The sequence below is a fragment of the Petaurus breviceps genome, unplaced genomic scaffold (genome assembly GCF_028583685.1).
Source record: "Petaurus breviceps papuanus isolate PSGF00001 unplaced genomic scaffold, PetGlider_PUasm1.0 90564, whole genome shotgun sequence".
In the NCBI taxonomy this organism is placed as follows: Eukaryota; Metazoa; Chordata; class Mammalia; order Diprotodontia; family Petauridae; genus Petaurus; species Petaurus breviceps.
This window is the reverse complement of record NW_027187275.1, coordinates 2,769,092-2,787,637: the sequence shown is the minus strand read 5'-3', so window position 1 is coordinate 2,787,637 and position 18,546 is coordinate 2,769,092. Positions and strand designations below refer to the sequence as shown.

The 18,546-nt window shown below is 35.2% G+C and overlaps 1 protein-coding gene across 6 annotated transcripts in view; it reads right to left on the bottom strand.

The window, feature by feature from the left end:
- PTBP2 (polypyrimidine tract binding protein 2) overlaps nucleotides 1–18,546 on the bottom strand; it is a 142,383-nt gene that overhangs the window by 12,134 nt on the left and 111,703 nt on the right. For all 6 annotated transcript variants that reach the window (XM_069063394.1, XM_069063390.1, XM_069063391.1 and 3 more), the window contains one exon: nucleotides 17,485–17,680. In XM_069063394.1, coding sequence (XP_068919495.1) covers nucleotides 17,485–17,680 — 196 coding nt within the window. The remainder of the gene's footprint in view (nucleotides 1–17,484; nucleotides 17,681–18,546) is intronic.

The following is an 18,546-nucleotide window of genomic DNA, read 5'->3' as shown; positions in this document are numbered from 1 at the left end:
GTGCTAATGTTCTATTTTTGTAGGAAAAAAAATTCCTTCTAGAAACATCAAAGTTCCAACATGCCACTATATGATTAAATATAACGTACTAATTAAATGCTTAGAGAAGCTCTAAAATAACTGAAAACGTGTTCAACACAGAATTACATAAAGGATTTAAGATGGCTGTACTCAGGAGTTTAAAAAAATATTTTCTGAATTTGGAAGATAAACCTGCTTTTAAATTCAATTTTCTTTCTGAAATCTGGTTTTATAACTAGATTATCTAGCTAATTTATGACATCAAGCATAGAATGGAAATTCAAAGATGTAAAAGAAACATCCTACATAAACATTAATACATAGAAAATATCTAAATTTAGAATAGTAGTTATAAATTGTATTTACTCCAGCAAATTCATGAGAATTTTTAAAAAAATTCCATTGACTATACTGCATTTTATAAACAATCCATTGAGCTAGAGTAGAAAGAAGACTATAAATTTTCTACTAGTTAAAAAAGGTAGTAATAAACATTTAATATTTATCTCGGGAATGGATATTCTATATCAGAGCATAGCTAAGGCTGGAAGTTACCAGCATGCTTATCAAAGAATGACATATCAGGCCATCCAGTCTGGCACATCAGCCTTTGACTGCTGCCTTCACTATCTACAGTATCTCCAATTATTCTTCCTTATTTTCCATCACCATTCTGGGACAATCTGTTCAAATGTATGGAGATAGTCTAGACTTTTTCCCCAACTGTTTCTCCTTAGGCATCAGGGGCAGAATTTAAATGATAAAACGGAATCAGTACCAATATGTACATCCCACCCCTCTTCAAGTATAATGATAACTTAGAAAGGTTGCTAAAATATTAGAGATGTGTAAACTGGTTGTAGAATTGTTAAAAGAACCTAGAAGTCAGGGAAGTTTTCCTTATATCTCATCTAAAATCTCTCCAATATAAAAGGTTATACAGTATTTCAATACCATTGGAAATCACTATTCTCAACTTCAAAGGTCAACATCTTTTAGCAGATATTTATGTTTTTACGTATAATTTTGATCACAAAAACACAATCTTATTTGTAAGGCAGTTGTGACTTGATTTTATTCTCCTATTCCTGGGAATTCTGGTGCCCACTGGCACCTAGGTTAATATAATCATAACAGTTGGATGGAAGAAGGTGGCTGAACTGCTACATTTATCTGTTTTTTTTTTTTTATTTTAAAGCAATCAGGGTTAAGTAACTTGCTCAAGGTTACACGGCCAGTTATTTCTGGGTGTGGTGCTAAGTATCCGAGCCCAGATTTGGTCCCCAGGTCATCCGGACACTGGAGCCGGTGCTCTTACTCGCTGAGTCACCTGGCCGCCCCCATTTATCTGTTTTTGGAGGTGCAGGGAAAGGAGGCAGGAGAAAAGGTGAGTTCTAGGTTCTACTACTGTCCAGAGTTCAATCAATCAAGCAATAAGCATTTATTAAGCACCCACATGATCCTGTGCTAAATACTGGGCATGCATAAAGAGCCAAAAGATAGTCCCTGCTCTCAAGGAGCTCACAGTCTAATATGGGAGTAAACATGGAAACAAATATATACAAATGAGCTACATATAGGAAAAATAGGAAATAACTAATATAAAGATAGACACTGGAATTAAGAGGAGTTAGAAAAGGCTTGCTGTAAAATATGGTATTTTAGTTGGGACTTAAAGGAAGCCATTTAGGCAGAGATAAGGAAGGAGAGCATTCCAAGCATGGGAATAGCTAGAAAAAAATGCCCAGAGTTGAGAGATGTAATGTCTTTTTCAGAGAACATCAAGGAGGCTAATGTCATTGACTGAAGAATATATGGCGTGGATTAATGTGTAAAGAAGTCTAGAAAGGTATAGAAAGGGACCCAACAGGACATTTCGTATTTGATGCTGGAGATGACAAGTAGGCACTATAGTCTGAGCAGGAAAGGGGGAGGGAGGGCAGGACAACACATGGTTGAACCTCAGCTTTAGGAAAAGCACTTTAGTAGCTGAATGGAGGCTAGAGTGGAGTGGGAAATGACGAGTCAGGGAGACCCACAGACTATTGAAATTGTCCAGGCATGAGGTAATGAAGCCCTGCACTAGAGTGGTGGCAGTGTGAGGAGAGAAGGGGGTACACTAAAGAGATGTTGCAAAGATTGGATATGTGGTGGTGAGGTAGAGTGGGATGGCAAGAGACCAGGATGACTCCTAGGTTTCCAGTTTAAGAGAATAGGTGGATGATGTTACCTTTACATTAATAGGGAAAGCAAGAAAAACACAGAAATTAAAAATAACAGAAAAGACAGATTCAGAAATAAAGAGATAACAGAAGTGTGGAAATAGCAGATAGACAAGTACAGAAGTCTAATGTTATGTTTTCATTCTAAAGCAATATATTTTGGTACCTACAACACAAGTCTGACTGACTCCCCTGCTCCAAACTGACTCACAGATAAAATACAAACTCTTCTGTCTGGCACTGCAAACCTGTCACGATATTTTTCTAGTCTATCTTTCCAAGCTTATTGCATATTACTCTTCTTCACAGATTATATTCTAGCTAAATTAGTACTTCCTTTTCTTTACACATAACATTACATCCTTTTACATGCCTTTGCACAAGCTTGAATCCTAGCTATTTTTAAGGTTTAGCTAAAGTACCATCTCTTATATGCTATCTAATTTGATTAATTCTTCACCCAAGATGCTAGTGCCCCTCCTCCAGAAATTACTTAATATTCATTTCATGTATTAATTTGGGTTTACTTATCCATGTTCATGGTCTTTCCACCAAAAGATACATACATTCCTTGAGGACAGGGCCCATTTCTTCTTTATCTTAGTTTGAGGTAAAGCAAACTTTTTGCCATAAAGTGAGTACTTAACTTATTAAGGGATTATGGGAATATATACTCTAACAATAACAATACAGCCCCTCAAGTAATAGTCATACTACCTATGTTCTTTTATATAAAGGAAATATTTAAAAATATAAGCACTAACCAAGCAACTCTGGCACAAATTATTTTTAGTTAACGGGTGGTTGCTTTATTGAAGATTATACTCCCTTTAAATTATAATTTCTGAATCTTAGGAGCTTCTCCAATAAAATTTTAGTGGTTCTTATCCTGATTCTACCATTTATAGTATATAGTCTTATGAGATAAGACAGACTATTTATCCAACAAACTGTTGGAAGTGAGTGTTCTCATATGTAAAATGGGAATAAGTATATGCCATAACTATAACACCATACAATGTTATTACAGAGAACTAATCAAAATATAAGAGACAGAAATGAAAAACATTATAATACTGTTACTGAACCTGCAATATGGTAAAATAAATATAGTAAGTAGTATCATTTTTGTTGTTCAGTCACTTTTTTGGTCGTAGCTTCATGACCCCATTTAGGGTTTTCTTGGCAAAGTGTTCTGCCTTTTCCTTTTCCAGATCATTTTACAGATAAGGAACTGAGGAAGACTATGGCTTGCCTACAACACAGCTAGTAATTGCCTGAGGCCAGATTTAAACTCTGGAAATTGAGTTTTCATTATTTCAAGCCCAGTGCTCTATCCACTATGTCATTTAGCTGCCCAGTAGCATCACTAGAGAAGATAATTTACTTTAATCACAGGTGAACACAACATTTTTGAAGTATGTACTGGAAGGAGAGCTATACAAAGTACTAGCCAACTGGAGGACGGAAGTTAAACAAACCTTTTTTAGTTTTTCTAGAATACTTTCCTTTAAGAATCTCCCTTTGCTAAAATTGGAAAGATTGGAAATTTAGGGAAAAGTCAAGAATTAACATTTAAAGGCAGCAGTATTTACTAATGGGTCACCTATCCAAATTATCTCTATAAGTTCAAAAACACGAGTCCCTAACATTACAGGTTTTCATGAAAGTATTCTGAACATATGAGTAACACAAAAGACTAACTATTCTACTTGCTAAAGAGTCTAAAGAGCTCATGGATCAGTTCTTATGAATGAGGATCACTACAGTTTACTCATTTCCCTCCACTGGAATATTAGGCCCAATTAAAGCTATTTTGTAAGGAAGATATTAAAATATTTATTAATATCTCATTTGAGTATTTCAAGTTATTATAGTTACCACAATTTAATCTTTTCATAATATCATTAAAACTATTAATATTTACTTTTTAGCCCTATTGGGATTTGGCATTATAACCATTTCAATTACAGACTCATAGATTTGGAGATCAAATGGACCTTAGAGATCACTTAGTTCAACCCCCTAATTTTACAAATGAGGAAAGTGAGGCAAAAAGAGCTTAAAGTGACTTTCTCAGGGTCATACAGTGAGAGAAATGATTATTAATAACCAATGATTTGGGGAGACACAGAATTCTCCCCTTTTTCTAAAATCCTCATTTCGAAGCTCAGTCTCTGAAGGACAGGATTGACAGTAGAGAGGATTAACATGCTACTGCTACTCCACCCAGTCTTACAAGGAATTTAAAATAGAATGAAACTCCTGGTCCACTGTACTCAGGCTTGGGTGGAGGACATAAATCCTTAGTCTAAATTTCCCCAAGACGGGGGTGATTTGGAAGTAAATGACATAATCAAAGTCATGTCCCCCAGCTCCTCATCAGAAAAGGTCCACTTCTCATTATTATATTGATTCTCTCAATATTTATTAACCAATCAGAGTCGATTGCCACCCTCAGGAACACATCCTTCCAAGGGCACATAAGTGCTGAGTGGGTTCTATGAGAGGTCTTTGGCATTCAAGAGTGTCACTGATTCTTTCATTAGTATAATCTAGCATAATTAATAAAATGATTAATTACCCAGAAACTATGTCTCTTAAACTTTTCAACCATCACAAGACAAAAATCCAGGTCTTCCCTACTCCTAATGCCAGTGACCTATCCACTACAGCAAAACTAGGCACAATAAAGTGAGCTTTAAAAAAAACTAATTACAGGATAAAATTACTACATAATTAAATGATTAGATTAGTATAATCCTAAATAAATTACATTCACATGGGGAAAAAACAAGTACACTAAAAACATTCTGAATCATCTAAACAAAATCTAGAAAAATTATTCTAACATTTTTTTAACAAAAATAATTATTAAAACACTGGTACAGAATGTATCTTTTATTACTGGAGTAATAACATGTCATAGTGGAAAGAAAACCGAATTAAATAAATCTTGCTGCTGGCATATGGTTTAACTTTTCTACACACACCTCTATTATGCCCCAGGAATCTCTTCATATCATGCAAGATCACTTCAGCCCTCTAATATATCAATATTCTCTGCCTCTGGGGCCCCTCCCTCTAATTCTTCCATGAGTCAGTCCCATTTAAGGAGGGGGCCAAGGCCAGTCACCTTTTCATTTTCCACACAAATACACTCCTATGGACTTTTCCAACAAGTTCCTGTGCTGGATATCTTCCCCCTCAACACTATGACTGACATAGTACTTCTCTGAACAGTGGAAATCTTTCAATCTCTATAAGCCTCAGTTTCCCATCTATAAGATGGGAATAATGATAATACCAAAAGAAGTTCACTTAAGAATTGTCATTTGAAATGATATATTTCAATTTTATTAAATCAACAGTTTTTTTTATTTTATTAAATAATTTTATTATTTTTTTATAAATCAACAATTCTATAAATCACTTTGGATATAGATGAGAATCATTTGATAAATCATAAATTTGTAGCTAAGGAACAGAGACCCTACGAAAAAATTTGTCCTTTTTTAATAAGATGTCTTCCGTACTTGAAAACAAGAAGAAACAAATGAAATCTACTTTATCCAAATGAAATGTTTTGCCAAAACTACCATATTCATGATCAGAATGTCTTTCAGTTTTCTTTGTAGATCTAGTTCTTGATATTTTAAATTAATTTAAATAGAGAAAAAAGAATATAGAAGACTTACCCTATAGGAGTTCTCAGAATGTTGTTTCCTCTGAAGCTGCATATTCTTAAATATCCTATGTCTTTGTGCATGAAACCTTGAGAGCTAAACAGCATTCTTATACAAATATGAATAATATTTAGGAACCCTAAGGTGAGCCCATGAAAATATATACACACATATATATATATATACCTCATATGCATTATAAATAGCATATCATAGCCTATAAAAATGTTTAACCTCATTTAATATGGGAGAAGTAGAAATAGGATAAAATTAAAAATAGGAAGGCTGGGAGGGGTATCCTTGGATACAGATCTGTATACACTGCTATCCTTTACTTTCTTACTAATAGCAAGAAGGTACATAGGTGAAGAACAAGAGATGAGTCACCAGATGACAGGGGAAAAAAAAGAGGAAGAGTGTAAAAGAAAGAAAGGTATTAGGAAGACCTCTCAATAGACTGCAGTAAGAAAAGAATGGAAAGGTTATATTATTAGTTAATCTGGATTGAACAATTCAGTACTAGATTGTTCTGGATTGAAAAATCCAGAATCAACTGTTAAATGCTTTAAAAATCAACAAATGAGTAGATGCCATAACATATCAGAAACAAAACAAAATCATTTTACAACTCTATCAGTAAATACATCAAACTCAACATCTCATTTCCTTCATCCATATTGAAATTAAACACTTCCATAGAACTTTTGCCCATGAAAAATAGAACCTGTATTTTATAGTAGTATTTCAAATGTACCTGAAGTTTCTTGATCTATAAGGCCTGATTTTTATTATGTAATTCCTTTGGATTCCATTTTTTTTTCTTTTGCTATATTCCACAATGATAACCAACTCCTGAAACTTTTCTTTCAGAACAAAGGCCTTTACTTTACTTCTTGCTTGCTACTTCAACCAGATTGTTTTTAATCTGTAAGTGAACTTAAAAAAAATTTTTTTTTTTGCTAACTCTATTTCAATATATCTGGTATGTTTTGTAATCCTATACTTTTTATCTTATGTATTTCAAAAATTAGTCTGAGAAAAGGTCCTTGGGCTTCATCAGTCATCCACAAAAGTCCATGACATAAAAAATGTTAAGAACTTCTTGGTATATTATTTCTCCCCTCTTGGGCCTTATATTCTGCCTTTGGATTCCCTGGAAGATACATGGAGAATATCTGATATCCTATATTCCAAGTCCTTTGAAGTCTTAGAATATACTAGTTAAACTTAGTAAAAGGATTTATGACAATTTATTTAGATTTTAATTTCTATAAACTGAAAAACTGAAATTTTAAACTGAACTTAAAGTCTTTCCATGGATTATTTCAGAATTCTAAGAAAAAGAGGGATTAACATGAAGAAGAAAGGACTAGAAAGGATATTTTAAAGATCTCAGTCTTAAAATCAAAAGGAAAAATTATTCATTACATTTATAATAAATATTTTTACTTCCATAAAATTCAAAAAATAAGAAAAAGGTAAAGGCTGATACTAGACAGAAGGCTATATATAATCCAAGATTATTTAAGAATATCTTCAGGGGCGGCTAGGTGGCGCAGTGAATAGAGTATCGGCCCTGGAGTCAGGCGGACCTGAGTTCAAATCTGGCCTCAGATACTTAACACAAAAACTAGCTGTGTGACCTTGGGCAAGTCACTTAACCCCAACTGCCCTGCCAAAAAAAAACAAAAAAAAAAAAGTATCTTCAAAATAAGAATTCAGAACAAATTAGCAGCTAAAAGAAGTCTTTATGTAGGCAACAGAGAAACATTCCACTGAACATCCTGAGTATGGAATTGCATTAAGATAACTCAAGAGTTCATTTTTGAATACAGCTATCTTGCTGTTTTGCAAAGTCCCATCAGCACATATGCTCAAGCAGAGACTGACCCTTAGAGGATCTATTGTAGAAGGGATTTCTATATGATGAAATGTTAAACTAGAATTCTTTTAAGGTCTCTCTGAATTGAAGAATTCTAAGGATAGAGTATTCCTTTTGAGAGTATTGGTTACTAAGGAAATCTGGGATTAACATAATTCTCATATAAATACCATGCCATTTTCAGAATGTTATAGTTTACATCTCCCTACGTCCTACACTCCCCCGTACCCAAATAGCCAACTAATGGAAACCTAGTTTTGTTGATTTATTGAGAATTCATTTCAGTTTTTTAAAAGTACATACCATATGAAAGGAATAGTTTTCAAAGTGTTACACAATACTATATAGTTATGGAATTATTATTCAATAAAACCAATTATCTTTAGCTGAATAAGTCACTTTAATCATAGGGTTTTGCTTCAAGATTATTTGTGAATATATTCTCTCCTGAAGGCAACTAATTAGAAGAAAAATCAAAACAACTCTGCCCAGTCTTAATTTCATAGGGAAGAAGTCACTTTAAAATTTAGGCCTTCAGCTTCAGTAAAGCAAAAAGCTATTAAATTATTCAATAAATTCAAGCCCATTTTCTAAGTCAATTCCAAAGAATGTATACATAGGGAAAACAGGCATACTATAAATAGCCTAACTCCTTAAATGTTAGTGTCAATGAAAGGATTGAGTACACGCTATGGCCCTTGTCATCTCAGCAGAATCTGACACACGGGGAAACAGAGGAGTAAGAACTATGTAATTCCCCATTTACATCTGTAGCAGCAAGCACCCTAGCATACCCAGGATGGCTGCTAGCACAGGTTCTTAGATCTGCTTTTCTAAAGGAAAGCAACTCAAAATGAGTTAACAATCTTGTTTTAATCAATCAAACATATCATTTACCTAGTTCAGGGGGAAAAGGTCAGCACCCCAAACTTCAGAGAATACAAACAGAAGTTACAAGCAGACAAAATACAGAGAAAACACAATTAAACAAACCAACAGACAGGGCTTCTAGCTGTCTGACCATCACGTACCTACATAGTTACCAGAGAGAGAAACACCAACATCTGGGTTTTCAAAGCCAGGGGGCTCAGCAGCTGCTCAGAACCCTATCTGGGCAAATCACACAACTTTTCCCATAAGTGAGCCCCAAAGCAAAACCTCTTATCAGGGTACATATAGCCTTCTCCAGGGTCAAAAACATCACAACTCTCATGACCCACTGCCTAATTACAAAGTAACAAGGTATAGGTCTTCTTCTCTGCTCCACCCTTTGTCAAACTACTCACCACAGGATTCATGTGACCACATTCAGCCTATCAGGAGGCAGAGTATATTTTCAAATCAGAGAAGGCCCTCAAATTCCCTTAGGCTTATCAAGGGGCAAGGAAGACCTTCAAATTCCCTTAACATTACAACACCATGCAAGATTTACTGATATGAAATACCAGGTATGATTATTTGAAATCACATAAACAAAATAATGATAGATTTTTCTACTGTACCTAGATTCATTCCTAATTTTTTTTTTACAAGTTTTATTTCTCTTTGTAGCAATTCTGAGGTTTCTTGCTTTTACATAATTTATGGGAGTCTATAGGTCTCTACCTTTCATCAGGTATTACTAATTTCTTCCTGTTATACTTGCTAATTATTTTTTTCTTTGCAGTTTTACTCATTTTTCCTCCTGAATCTTAGAATCCTGTTGGCTTATCAGTTTGTATATTGGGATTTTATTGAGACTTAGAAAAAAAAATCAATTAACAATTATTAAGTGCCTACTGTGTGCCAAACACCATGGGTGTATGAAAGAAGCTGGGTATATGAAAGAAGCAAAAAAAACCCCCCAAAAACAGTCCCTGCCCATCTAATAGGGAGACAACATGGAAAGATATACAAAGCAAGTCATACGCAGGATAAAAAGTATGAAGTAATTACCAGAGAAAAGGCACTAAATTTAAGAGGAAGTGGGGAAAGCTTCCAGTGAAAAATGGGATTAAGATTTGAACTGAAGCTTAAAAGAAGTCAGAGAAGCCGTAAAGCAGAAAAAAGTAAGAAGAACATTTCAGAAATAGGAGAAATCCAGCAAAAAGGCAAAGAGTTCAGAGATAAAAATTGTATGTAAGGAACAAGAAAGAAAGGCAATGATACTGGACGATAGAATACACAGAAGGGAATCAAGAATAAGAAAATTGGAAAGGCTGTAAAAGTCTTTAAAAGTCAACCAGAGGATTTTATTTTTTATCCTGGAGATAATGAAATGGGAGCCTTTGGAGTTTACTACAGGGATAAAGAGATGGAGCACTAAGATCAGATCTGCACCTTAGAAAGACCACTTAATAATGACTAATATATGGCATAAAATGGACTACCCATCTGAGAAATCTTAAAATGGACAGTCTACATTCTAAGATTGTTATTTGTGCCCGTGTGCTGTTCTAGCATAGGCCTATGTAATGGTAATGGGGATTTGAAGATCTTCCCTGCCCCTTAGGAAGTCTAAGGGAATTTGAAGATATTCCCTGTTTTGAAAATATACTCTGACCCTCCATAGGCTGAATGTAGTAATCATGTGGAGTCTGTGGTGGGAGAAGTTTGCTGAAGGGTGGAACAGAGCCCACAGGAAGCTGGGAGTCAGAGCTAGATAGATAGTTGGGAGAGAGCATACTCAGGCAAGGAGACAGACAAGCTGGTGAGTAAATATTAGTATTATACTGGTTTGTGGGAAGGCTAAAGGATGCTGTGGCTTTCTATGCTATTATGGTTTATGAACTTCTTTGCTACTACTGTGGAACTGGTTTACTGGTTTTAGGATTTGGTTTTCTGGTGTCTGAATAAATGTTTTTCCTCTGTCTTCTATATGGAGAATGTTATGTTTTGTGATTGAGCCCCATGCAGGTATATTTATAGTGATCATGGGAACTGTAAATATTGCATTGGTGCTATCGCCTGCAAAACATGCAGCACAGTGGCCCAAAGTATTTTTGGCAGCCCACAAAAAATGTAGGATTGCCTTATGCGCTCTCCTGTTTGTCACGTACCCACAGCAACCAAGCATTGTCAATCTGTCTCTAGTCTAACCTATCTGTGGCCTGAAGAAGTTTATCCTATTTTAATTTTGGTCCCTACCTACTGCCCAAGTTGTGCAGGTTTGACCTAGAGAAAGACCTATGGTTTGTAGAAAATGATGGTGATGTAGATTTTGAAGACATGAGTTGGGCGAATCATTTAGTCCCTGTTTCCTCATCTGTAAAATGAAGGAGCTGGACCAAATAATATCTATGATCTTGTTGAGCTCTAAATCTAGGATCCATGATGAATTATAGGAAGACATGGATCCAGGGAACGGATGGGATCAGTACCAATGGAGGGAGTATTTAAAACAATGAGATAAAAAATCCACTGAGGCATTTAAGTTCAGACATCATTCCTAATATGTAACAACCAACATTTTGAACAGACCAAACAAAATAATACTTGGACCGGAGACTCACTTAAAAGTTGGTTAAAAATAAAAAAATTTACTGCTATTTTGAGGTCCAGAACCATGATTTCAATGACACAGCAAACTCCTGCTGAGGAAACCCCTTGTACCAATGCAGATGGGCAACTGCTCTACTATTTATAATCTGAGAGTTGACTGAAGCACTAAAGCATTAAGTCATTGGCAAAGGATCACACAGCTAGTATAGATACTAGTCTTGAATTAAATTCCTTAAATTCCTGTCTATAAGGCCAATTTTTTGTCCACTATGTCATGCTGCATTTTACTATTAAGTCAAGATCAATTCAAATAAACAAAATGCCACAAAATACAAATTATAGAATACAGACTACATGGTATTTTCTAAATACTTGTTCTCATATTACAAAAATAGAGCAAAAATGTCCTGCCTAATATTTGAAAGGTTAATTTTTTTTTTAAATAACAGTTTTCCTGATGATGTTATATGACTGTGAGTCATGGAACACCACAATCTCTAAACAATCAAAACTGCAGTTGTGGGGGGGACTAGGTGGTGCAGTGAATAGAGCACCGTCCCTGAAGTCAGGAGGACCTGAGTTCAAATCTGGCCTCAGACACATAACACAAAACCAGCCATGTGACCTTGGGCAAGTTACTTAACCCCAACTGCCCTGCCCTTGCCCCCTCCAAAAAGCAAAAAAAAAAAAAAAAGATGACCCAAAGGGTAATGAAAAGATATATGGTGGGTGTGTTAAACTATAAGTGATAATCTTTGTGCAAAAATGCTATAGAGGGTAATGTCATGGGTATTTATGACCAGAGAAGGATGTGAGCTATTCATGTAGTAAAAATAAGGGATAAAAGATAGCCCGAGTGCTACACTGATATTACTGGAATGTGAAAAGAACTAGAGAAAGGATTAATACACTGGGTGGATATTCTATAGATGATTTATGGAAGAACATGGAAAAGAATTCATACAAGATAAGAAAACATAGTGAGATTGGGATCTGTACCCATGGATGAATTAATTCTCCACACAATTCAAGTTAACAGAGTATCTGGAGTGAAGAAATAGATTCATTATAACCAAACCTTAATAACAATAACGAATATGGCTACTACTACCTTACCTCACCAATTCTTGTCCTGCTAATCCTGCTTTCCATTTTCTTCCATTAACCTTTTCACAAAATGCCAAAACAAAACAGAAAAAGATATGCATATTTCCTATTAAAGCTATCTTTCAGTTTTTGGCTTACCATACTCAAGATGCAACATGAAAATGGCATTATCATTCCCTACCCTCTCTTTTCTTCAGTCTGATGAAGAGGTAGTCCCTTTTTGCTAAAGGATAACCTGTCCTCTTGATCCCATCAATCCTATTTCCTCTCTCTCTCTCTCTCTCTCTCTCTCTCTGTCTCCCCACCCCCGCCCATGCTCCACCCACAGATGTGTGCTTTATGAATATTACTTTGGCAGCTGTGTAAAGTGGAGCTTATACTGGAGAAAGGCTTGAGGTAGGAGACCAATTAGGAGTTGATGATAATCCAAGGAAGAGTTGATGAGGGCCTGAACCAAGGCAGTTGTTGGTTAAATAGAGAAAAGGAGATAGAGATGTGTGAGAGATCAGAGTTAAAAAACAACAAAACATAGCAAAATATTAGATACAGGGAATTAGGGAGAATCAAAGAATTGCGAATGACTCTAAGGTTGCAAACCTAGGTGACTGGAAGGATAACAGGGCTTTTGATAGAAACAGGAAAAACTAGGAATAATTCGTGGCACTTGGAGAAAAGCTAATGAGCTCCATCTTGTATATGTTTGGTTTGAGAAGTTTATGGCTATTAAGCTGGAAACATGTGACTGCAAGCTCAGGAAAAACCAAAGCTGTATACACATCTGGGAGACATCTCCAGAGATAATGATGAAATTCCCAAGAGAGGATACATAGAAAAAAGGATAAAGATAGTGTCTTGGGGTACACCCACATTTAGGGAGCAAGACACCTGTCCTGACTGAGAACTGTCGGAGTACAACAGAGAAGCCATCTGATAGCATGGGCATAAATAGGGGAGAAGGAATATAACTATTGCTTCAGTCATTCCCCTGCCTCGAAAAGCTTGCAGTTTCTTAGTAATGACAGAGGCAATATAATGAATACCATGATGACATGGGTTACTACTAATGTTTTAAAAAGTATATTTTAAAAAGCAAATATTAGAAAATTACTACTTTTCATCTTTTCAATACCAACAATTTAAAATGACTAGAATTTAAAATTTTACAAAGTGTTTTCTTCACAACAGCTTTGTGAAGTGATTTTATGGATATGGAAATAGATTTCTATAGATTAAGCAACCTGACTATGGTCACGGCCAGTGAGTTTTGGAGTTGGGTTGAAAATTCATGCTGTTGTATTTAAAAAGCACCTAGTGGAAGGTGTCTGACTCATCATTATAACCTTAACTGCATAGCACAGTCTTCCCCATTTATACACATTCAGATGGCAAGGGGTGAATATGACCTTTCCACCTCAGTACTGCTTCTCATTTTCCTTTCCCTCACTCCCTTTCACCTGCCCCTAACTATACAAAATCCATGGAGACTGCTTGACTGCTTAAAGTCCTTAAATAAGATGAGCATCACAAACTTAGTTACTCCTGGTGAAAAGGGATAAGGCCTTACCATTCAACCTGCCATGGGTTCCTGGAGTCCTCTAGGGCTTTCCAAGGACTCTGCTTCTGCACCCTTCCAGACCACTGAAACTGTCATCTGGCCAACCCATGCAGCCTAAGTTATGTATTATATTCCCCAACCAAACTGTAAGTTCAAGAATAGTGGTCACCTTGCCTTTTCTACTGCTATCTCCAGCATGTAGCCACAATGCTTGAAACATAGTAAATATCTAATAATTGCTTTTTCATTCACTGATTCATTCATTCATTCATTCACATAGGAAGCACTTAAATGGTTGAAAAGAAATTAATAATTATTCATCAAATTAACTGATTTTCAAAAATGTTTCTGTTGGAACCACATGTAATTCAGTGAAATATCTGTGGGGCACTGACTATATAATTCTAATATCTAATTACCCATCATATATGATATCAAACACTGGGGGTTTTATCTCTTTTAAATAAGATATTATTTCTGTTCTCTATAGGAATGCATAATCCATCAGGTTGCATTAAGCAATCTAGGAATCAAGAGTATAGGGCCAAATGTCAGCAGCACTAATTAACAATTTCAGTAGCTACTCATACATAGTGCCAGGACAATAAGTGAAAATAATAAGTATTCAATAAATACTGTTAAATTGAACTGTAATGATGTCAGATAATTATCAATGTGTAAGAAAAAGCCAATGTGCAGGAGTACTGTAAACAAATCTAAAATATTGGGATCTATTTTGACAAAAATCTCAGGTTGTTGTGGTAGAACTGAACTAAAAAGTTACATTTGTTAAAAACTGGCAGAATATAAAATACATAATCCATAAAAAGGCACAGAAAAAAATTTAACTACCCACATATGCTGGCGGTCATCCATATCCATTGAAAGTAACCCACATTTATTTTGGCAGCTCTTGGCTATGAATACCTCTGACTCTCAGAAAATAACCTTGAGATTTATTGCTGGGGGTACCCTGTTCCAACCTGGAAATCTTGGAAACCAGAATACTTCTTGTCAACTCTCAATTCAATGCCATGGCTATTTTGAGGAACAGAAAAATCTTGGCTTAAAATAGGACCAGTTAGGCAAAAAGAGAAGCCTGTTGAACCACAGTAAATTTCAGCTCAAAAGCCTGTCAGCTTTATAACATGATCATGATGAAAAACAGATAAGGCATACCATATACTTGGTAGGAAGGAAGCACCAGATTATTTCCAAACTCAAAGAAATGAGACTATATGTATGCACATATATACATGCATCTTTGTATGTAAGAAGCATTTTTTATATAGTGGCTAGAAAGCTGACCCTCAGGAGTGAAAAAGGATGGATGCCATATCCTGCCTGTGATACATATACTAGTTGTATATGTCCCTGGAAACATGTCATCTGTATCCTAGGTAACTCTGTAAGACTATTAGTTACAGGTATATTGACAATCCCATTAGATTGTGTAGTCCTAGATAGCAGGAACTGTCTTTTGCCATTCTTTGTATTACCAGTGTTTAGAACAATGCCTGGCACATAGTATGCATTTAATAAAAATTTACTTCTATATCAGTGAAGCAAGGTTCCATAGTAGGAATTCCCTATGCCAATGAAAAAAAAGACGAGAGAGAGAGAGAGAGAAACTTCAGATGGCCTTAAAGAATTTTTGTTGGGGCAGCTAGGTGACGCAGTGAATAGAGCCCTGGCCCTGGAGTCAGGAGGACCTGAGCTCAAATGTGACCTCAGAAACTTACTAGCCGTGTGACCTTGGCCAAATCACTTAACCTCAATTGCCCTGCCCTCCTCCCTCCAAAAAGGAAAAAAAAAAAAAAAAGGTAGCAGAAGAAAGCAACTATTCAACAGGAAAGGTTCTACAAAGAGTAGTAACTTAGTGGGGATAAAAAAAAAAATTTTCTATTACTAATAGGTCATCACCCAGATGCCCCTCTTTTTATGATAACCCCTTTAAAACTTTTGTTAGGATTGTCTTCTGATGATACACAGAGACTGTCTCAGACCTTACTGGAAGTTTTTGCAACTTGTTTAGAAAGTCCTACACCAGGTATTGGACTCCACTGACACTGACTTTCAGGGCCCAGTGTCACTACCATCTATTTCTCTGTCTCTCTATATGTACCTATACACATTCACTCGGTGGCACTTGGCCACTGTTTTTACATAGCCACAGCAGGATCACATCATCTAAAAGCTGGAAGTAATCAAGGAGAACATATAACTCAAATCAACATATAAGCAAGATAAGTGCTATTTAGATGTTAGATACTACTGCAGTTATTAATACCCTCTACAAAATACCCCAAAAGTAGTCACTGTCATTACTGAAGACCCCTAGTAAAAGGGAACCCACTCCCAAGTAAAGCAGTTTGCTTTTGGACTAAATGCAAAATGGTTCTAAATGTTCTAAATGTTTTTTCTTCCTTTTGAGGAAAATCAGGGAGATAAGTAATAAGTATGTGCAAATTAAGTACAATCAGAGTCCTAGATTTGAGTTCTGGATTGCCACATGCTAACTAACTACGTGATTTTAGTAAAATTATTTAACTCTTGAGCCACTCTATCCTGGGAGGTGCAGGGGTGTCCATTTATATCAAGGGGTTTTAATGCATACATTAAAATACATAGGTTTACAAAATAAATCAATTATACTGACATATAGTTATCAAAATATTGAAAAAATAAGTCCTCAGATTCCAGGTTAAATATCCCCGATCAAGATGATCTCTAAAACTGCTTTGTAAATGAGTATTCTACGATTATCTACACCTTGATAAAAAAAAAAGTCATACTCACATGTTAAAATGTATAAATAGTTAAATACAGTATGACTAACAAAAAGATTTAGTGTTCAATCTAGATATAAATTGGAATTTAAAAATCAAACAAATGGCAAAATGGATATATAACAATGAAATTAATCTTTCTCTAAACAGATCCACTAGAAGAAATTCATTACTACAGTTACTATGAATACCACTGCATTGCTCCCAACATAACCTAAAATCATAAGAGAAACAGAAAGAAACTATAAGCAAGGTGTATAAGGGATCACAATACAAATGTGAAAATTAATAGAGGCTATGAAATGCTATATATAAATACACATGCCATTTCTCCCCATAGCATTACTTCTGTTTGTTTTATCTGACTGGTTCAATGTTGTACTAAATAAGAAAATTAGATTAGCACTTAAGAACACGCACAAGGACACCAGATGCTAAAAGATAGTAATGGTATATCAGAGTATGAAGTGTAATTAAAGCTAATGAGAGTTCCACATGTATCTTGTAAATTTTTGCTTTCCTTTGTATTTCTGTGATATTTTTTAATGAGACCTGCGAAGAACCTTTATAATTTTGTCCAAATAACATTCATGTGCTCTCACCTGAGAAAAACAAAAACTATCAAAAACAACTTACCAACATTTTAAAGAACTGAGTCTTTGGAGTAATATAATAGAGTTTAAAAAGTGCCTTCCAAATAAACACAGTGGGAAGAAAATATTTCACGGAGCAAAATCCATACCTAAAAGAGATGTCTCCTTAGCAAATGCTGCAGCAATAGCTGGGTCCAAAGCTGGTTGTCCATCACCAGATGGAAGATCAGGTCGAGTATAGTCTCTACTTTTATCATTGTTGTACTTTACATTCAAATTTACCAGTTTGGAAAAATCAATCCTTAGTGTACAGCATGCATTATAAATATTTTGACCATCCAAAGCCTGAAAAAGTGAACAAAATGTTAGTTTAGCAATACATAATCTAGTAAAAATTTAATAAAGATTAATTCTCATGAGCTAACCAGTGGAAAAATTGCACTATACTCAGCAAGGAAGATACCACAGTTCACATATCAAAAGTTTGTGGACAAACCTGCACAATAATCACGAAAACTGCTGAATAAAAAAGTTATTAAAATTCAAGATGCATTTATGATTTAAACTGTAGAGACCTACTTAAGAAGCATTGATCCCAATCAGTAAGTATGACCACTAATAAATTATCTAATATTTATTTCATGTCTACCATGAATAAGGTTTGTTGAGGTTAGAAAATTGTTGTTTACAGCATCATTGTGAAAAAAAAATTTAATAGGGATAAAAACTGTCATTACTTCAAATAAACACACACAGGACTCATCCAAAGTAAGCAACTATTTGTTAGGAAATTTTAAAAATATGTTGATTTTGTTTATTTTAATACCTATGAGGTTCTAGATAAAATCACTGGTAAATATGTCTATGGTTTATAAATTTTTACTAGGTTGCACTAGACTGGTCCTTTACTTTTTATGGGTCGTCCTTAGGCTAAATAAGTATCCATTGATGCAGACAGTCCAGAACAAACTCAGACCACACACACGGGACGAACATCCCCAGTATATCCTCGTTATTCGACTGTGAGCTCTGTGAGGAGCAAGGACTGTCTTTTGCCTTTCTTTGTGTCCTTAGCACAGAGTAAGTCCTTAATAAATGTTTAGTGACTGGCAAGTAATATGCTAAATATTGTAGTCTACAGCCAAGAAACAGAAGATCTCAATTTCCTGTTTAATTTCAATTTTATTTAATTTTCATCATATGCAATTTTG